Here is a 6,403-nt window from a genome sequence, read left to right as displayed (position 1 = left end):
CTGTCAGAGGGTCAGTGCTGAGGGGATGCTGCAGTAACACTGAGGAGCAGGACTGAGAGAGTGCTGCACTCTGAGGGATGTCTTTGGACAGTAAACAGAGACCCTGTCTTCTTGGGCAAGTTGACAAAAGATTCCATGGCCACCATTTCAAAGAGGAATAGGGGAATTTTTAAGCTTCACCAAGAAGCAATTACCTGATGATTATCAGGTTACCTTTTGTGGGACTTGTGTGTGAGCCAGGCACATTCTTTCCTATTTCCAGTGACTACATTTCAAAAGAACCTCATTGGCTGTAAAGTGCTTTGGCACATCCTGAGATCAGAAAAAGTCTTTAACTAAATGCAAAGAGAGAAACTGATATTTTTGTGTAAAGATAATGTTTTATTTATACATAATACATCCAGTAACAGAACAAATTAAACATATGAATATGTACAGATCTGAAAATAGCAAATCACTTTTCTCCATGGACAAATGAGTTAGTCAACAGGAAGACAAGTTACAGTTTTCCCACTGGTACTAAGACAGTTTGGAATATCGGGGAAGCAATTTTAACCTAATCTGCCCATTGGAATTCCGATGGGATCAGGAGCAATGTTGGTACTTATGCAACAGCCACTTACCCCATTTCCCCCCCCTTGAAATGAACGGAGGACAATATGGGAGGGATGGAAAAGTGGCGAGCTGCAACTTAGCTTCAAATTGCACCCACAGATCTCTGACAGTGCTGGAAATTACCATGTGGATCACGACAAAAACTAGATAAGTGTGAATTCGGCATGTACAAAAACGGTATTCAGAATACCAAAATTGGAACTTATGTTGCACCCACTAGTGCCAAACTCACTCATTGGAAGTTCTAACCTAGAAGTCCCAGCAACTGGCATTGACCATACTTGGAACATAATAGGGAGCAAGAAATGGTGTTGTCTGCTCACCTCCCCAACACCTCCCATAAATATAAAGGGAGGATGAATTGATCTTTCTCTCGCTCCTCTTTCACCCTACTCTACTTATGCATCCCAACAGTTTCATGTGCTTGCAAGTATTGCACAGCAGGGAAGCAAGAGTAACAATAAGCAGAATATTTCTAATCCAAAAACAGTCCCAAACCAATCCTAATATCTTCAGTGAGCAGTTGGTGATGCACTGTAAAATGCACGAAGCTTCCTCCCTTACCCAAAGACTTTATTTACCCTGCAGTTATTTGAAGCTTGCGAGGGCCAAGGAAAGAAGCTTCACTTTTCAAGGACCAATAAACACACAACGCTGGAATCTCTCACTCCAGTTAAATGATATGACACTTTATATTTGCGTGTAATAGCACCAAGGATGGCATGCAACTCCACAGTCACCAATTGGCCGCACAAGGGAGTTGATCAGGGGGTGGGAGCATTGGAGTTTTTCAAAAGGAGTTGATCTACTCGTTTATAAAATCCAATCCCACTCGCACATCAAGCCACCATTAAGAATGTTGCTATTAGTATTTACACCAATATAAACCAAAAAATACCACAAATTCTTATTTCTGTACCAAAATATAGTTTTAATAGCAGAACCAAAAAAATTATACTTTTCTCAAGTTCTGTACTTGGGTGTGCTTTTCAGATACTGCAGCAGCCAGTAAATCAGCACAAAGAATTAGAAACAAACTCTTTATTTAAAAAGAAAGCTTCAATCCTATTTACTGAGTAGCCGAAGAGAAGGGAATAATGGCTGGACATTGGGTTTTGGCCACATAACTCTACAAATACCGACACAACCGACTGAGCCATCAACATGCTTTCTTTTGTATAGTAATCTAGGATACCAGCTGCCTCTCAGCCCTCGCAAAGCAACAGGCCCATTGAGGCCTTATTGAGAAAGGCCCATGGTTTGAAAGCCATCATCTTCTCCAGCCACTTTCTTGCTTAGCCACCTGGTAGGTGGATGGGTCAGATTATAGCCAGATTCAATTCACCATTTAATTTAGTTCACAGAAAATTAAACCAATGTTAACCAGCAACCCACAGTATGCAGAATCCTGCAGGTTTGGACAGGATTAGAACACAGGTGTGTACAATAAAGCACCACTTTATCAACTACAATTCTGCTTAATTTTTTTTTGTCCATTAAATCTATTGAAAGGAGTCCTATTCCCGCAAGATTGAAAGGATGCCTTAAACCTGGGACTGCCACAATAAAGAAGAGAATGGGGTGTGGTTGGAAATTGGTCGATTCGCCCAAAATGCGCAGAGGAAAAGGCATCAAAAGAAATTGCTTAAAACCAAAGTTCTCTTGCCTTTGGCATAGCACTTGCCTTACTGAATTCCCATGGGTGTTTCAAACCATACCATTAACCACCTAGACCCAAAGATCTGCAACTTCCCTCGCTAAACTCTCTCTCTGTAAAAACATAACACTAAGGGCCTTATAGCTCCTCTGTGGCCAGTTCAGTCAATCTTACTCTGAACAATGCAAAAAGATCCATGGTAAATTTTATTATAAAGCTATTTAAAAAACGGTAAGCTTGCTTCAGAAAAAAACGTTTTAAATTGCTTTTATTGCTATACGATCAGTTTGGCCTTTCAAATAGGGCTGGCACCATCAACACTCTGATTAGTGTCTTTCTTAGTCTCAAGTGGAAACCGATGGAAAATTCGGCTTTTCCACAGGAGGGGCGATCTGAAGGGAATTTTCTCTTTAGTGTTTCTGAATTTAAATGACATTACGATGAAAATGAGCATGGAAAAACAAAACATCAAAAGTCTTTTTGCATAGGATCTACAGCTGCACAAATGCAAGATAAAAGATTCCTTTATTTATAAAATAATTTAATCCATAAATCGCTCTCCCATTAATTTTTTTTGTACACAAAAACAGGATGTGCTTGCATTCTGAGGCAATGGAAGGTTTAGTTTAGGCTGAAGCTCAGGTTTCCCCAACAGTCTGAGTGGAAAAGTAAAGAGAGTTGTGTTTAAAAACTTTGGCATTTGATGTTCTTTAAAAAAAAACATCTTTCAAAGAATTATTCTAATCGTCAAGGGATCTTATTCTCACGAACACTGACTGAGAAACGCAGCCATAGGTTCAGTTACATCAATGACTTGGGAGAGAGAAAAACAGCAAAGGCCAAGGGTTGGGCCCCACTACGACAGGAAACGATGGATATGTGGATGATTGGTGGGTTAGTGTAAATGAGAGGATAATAAACAACAACCTCAAGTGCCCAGGAATTTGAACTTGAACCCAAAGTGTTTGACTTTTGCATGTTTCTTGCACAGAACGTCTACACAGTTCCCTAGTAACAACATGGGCCGGGGTCAAATTGAATGAGGAATGGAGAGGCAGCACATAGTCTGTACATCTCCAGGATTTAAAAAAAAAGGGCATTTCCAGGGACAGGGTTAAATTTAAAAATAAAAAAACACACACACAAAAAGAAACCCTCTTTCTTTAAAAATAACACAGAAAACATTTCACTCCATCACTTTCAGAGTGACTGACCCCACATTATCCTGTGATGTACTGATTACTAAAATAGTAATCGTTCCAGTATGAAAACTAATCATATTCACAAAATAAAAATGGCAGAAAGGTACATCATCCTAGAACTAAAACATCATTCATCTGAAACATACATTTTTAAAAAATAAAATCACACCTTGAAATAAGTGAAGAGGCGGCAATTAAAATATTTTTAGATAGATAAATTATTTTTTCTTAAAAAAAGCATGAAATTTTTAGTTAGAACCAGCTCTCACAGAATTCTTGACAGTGATGTTATAGGAACACGTTATTAGTATTTGTAATAAAATACTACAATTTATGATTATGTATGCCTCTAACCCATTTATACAAATTCCAATTTGTTTTGTGGTCAAGATGAAATGTAGGTGCCAAATACTTTTCTGTATGGGAGGGGAGATGGGAGGCAACTTGTGTGAGCAGTCATTTATTTAAAAAACTCAGAAGAAATGTAGAAATACACCTGCGATTCTTAACGTCATTGATCAAGTTACCAATTAGTGTTTATCCGTAGATTTCTGGGAAAATCCGTGGATATCCCTGCCCGTCTATTGAAAATCAGTTACAGCTTCAGAGATCAGAAATGTGAAACCTTTTGTCGATCCCTCCTCAGCAGATCTTGATAGAAATACTCGGGTGGGCAATAACAGATATGTTTTTTTTAAATCCAGACATCCCAATTCGAAAATGCTTTAAAATCTTTTTAATCTGGGTTAGACAACATTTTTTCCAGCACTTTGTGGATTTGTGGTTTTTTTTATATATAATGCACACAGATGTATACGTTATATATAAAAAAATGCAGAGTTTTTTTTGAAAAAACTAGTTGCAGAATTTGGCTTCACTTTTTGTCTTTGTCGTGTTAAGGCGGAAGCTCTTGGAAAGAATATAAAGTCTGTTGTTCAGAAGCTCAGGCACCCGTGAAGCTTATGCATAGAACTCAGTGGTTGGAGCCTTTTTGTAGATGGGTTTTTTGCTCAGGTCGTAGCTGCCTTCATCCTTCTTCCTCATGCGGTAAACAAGAAGCAGGATGAGGAGGATGGCAAACAGAAGGCCAATGGTGCCACCAGCAATCATTGCTGTAACAAAAAGAGAGCACAGAGTCGATCAGCATAACTTTACATTGTGTTTTTAAAGTTTATCAGTGTCACAAATAGGCGTACATTAACACTGTAATGAAGTTACTGTGAAAACCCCCTAGTCACCACACTCCGGCACCCGTTTCAGCACATGCAGGGAGAACTTAGCACAGCCAATGTATCCAACCAGCATGTCTTTCAGACTATGGGGAGAAATCAGAGCACCCGGAGGAAACCCATGCAGACACAGAGAGAACGGGCAGACTCTGCACTGACAGTGACCCAAGCCGGGATTCGAACTGGGTTCCTGGCGCTGTGAGGCAGCAGTGGTAATCACTGTGCCACCCATGACATTGAAGTGTAGTTACTGTTGTAACTGACAAAGCGTCACTCACTGTCCATTTGCATAGCAAGCTTCTAATAGCCAGATATTTCAAAAAATAATTTGGTTTTAGGTGTAACACCCTTTAAAGAAAGGAAGTCTGTCACCCTTAACATAGCCAGTCACTTATAAATCTAATCGGGAATTCAGCAGGAATTTCTTTACCCAGCTTTATGTATTCAAATGTGGAATTCACAGCCACGGGGAGGGGAATAGCATCAATGCACTCAAAGGGAAAGCTGGATTAACAAGATGATGAGTGGAGTCAACAGAAAATAGCAGCACAGACATTGAGCCACTGTTAATTCTACACAAGGTGGGTTTTGTTTGGGCGAGGGGGGTATAAATACTTGGAACTAATCATTTCCATATATAGTGATGTCAGACAGTACCTGCTAGCATCTCTGTGCTTTCAAAGACACTGCCATTGTTGTTTGTGCTCGCCATGGCAACCCTGTTGTCGATGTCATCCTGTGATGGGGCATTTTTCAGCAGATGCACTTCATTTCCCTCAATGCGGGTCTCTACATTGTCAACAATGTCACTCTCATCAATTCGATTGTCTAGATCATCCTGGAGTAGAAATAACCATTCTGTTAGACTAAGTCTTCCTCACTCCCACCATTTCCCAGAATTCTGTCTCACACAAAATGAGTAAAGAAGCCACAATGTGGTATTTGTGTTATGTTGGATGCCAGCTCCTTTGTCAATGGGGTCATTCCCTTTTGCTGCCTTATTAGCAGCCATTGCTGGACGGCCATTGGGACTTTTGGTCATCTTGGTCACTTCTGCCTCCCCCTTTCTGGCACCAAGTGCAATCACTGCCACCGTCATTAACTCTGCCGTGTCAGCCAGCAACATATCGGAGCATGAGACTGCAAAACATCGCAACAACCATAACTGTGCTCCTATCAAGGTGTCCTTTGTTAGTGCCAACACTGTATCATTGCATTGAGCTGACACTGCAGGGGGCATCAATACCACAGCAGTGGGGTCCAGCACAGAGTTGCAACACAATGCGTCAAATGGCCGCTTTCTGTGTGGTAACATTCTGTGGTTGGGAAACTTGTACAAAACCAAATCTCTTCAGTTAGTGGGGAATCCCCGTAAAATTCACCCAGTTCTTTGCAAAACCCCAACTCTCCTCCCATTCCAGATTCCTATTATTGGGCTCCCTTGACAATCATAGAATGAAAATCATACGACCCCAATGGCAAGTCAGTAAAGAATGGAGCATATCTCACCTCATCATCAAATGGTTTCTCGCGCCCATCTGCAAATAAAGAAGGAATAGGTTAACCATTACAATCTGCAAAGTTTAAATGAGCAATATATCATCGCAAAGTAAAACTGTACATATTACTATAATAAGAATCAAAACAGCCTCTGTATCACTTGAAAATGTTTCAGTGCTGGGGATGTTATTTGGGGTTAG

At 40.2% G+C, this 6,403-nt stretch overlaps 1 protein-coding gene across 1 annotated transcript in view; it reads right to left on the bottom strand.

The window, feature by feature from the left end:
* Positions 1–360: 360 nt before the first annotated feature.
* Positions 361–6,403, bottom strand: part of sdc4 (syndecan 4) — a 29,251-nt gene continuing 23,208 nt past the window's right edge. The window contains exons 3-5 of the mRNA XM_080204611.1: positions 6,213–6,241; positions 5,361–5,541; positions 361–4,586 (exon numbers count right to left, since the gene is read on the bottom strand). Coding sequence (XP_080060737.1) covers positions 4,435–4,586; positions 5,361–5,541; positions 6,213–6,241 — 362 coding nt within the window. The 3' untranslated portion in view covers positions 361–4,434. The remainder of the gene's footprint in view (positions 4,587–5,360; positions 5,542–6,212; positions 6,242–6,403) is intronic.

This window comes from Carcharhinus amblyrhynchos, chromosome 16, assembly GCF_965287045.1.
Source record: "Carcharhinus amblyrhynchos chromosome 16, sCarAmb.v2.hapA, whole genome shotgun sequence".
NCBI lineage: Eukaryota > Metazoa > Chordata > Chondrichthyes > Carcharhiniformes > Carcharhinidae > Carcharhinus > Carcharhinus amblyrhynchos.
The sequence above is the reverse complement of the archived record's forward strand: the minus strand, read 5'-3'. Positions and strand labels throughout refer to the sequence as shown.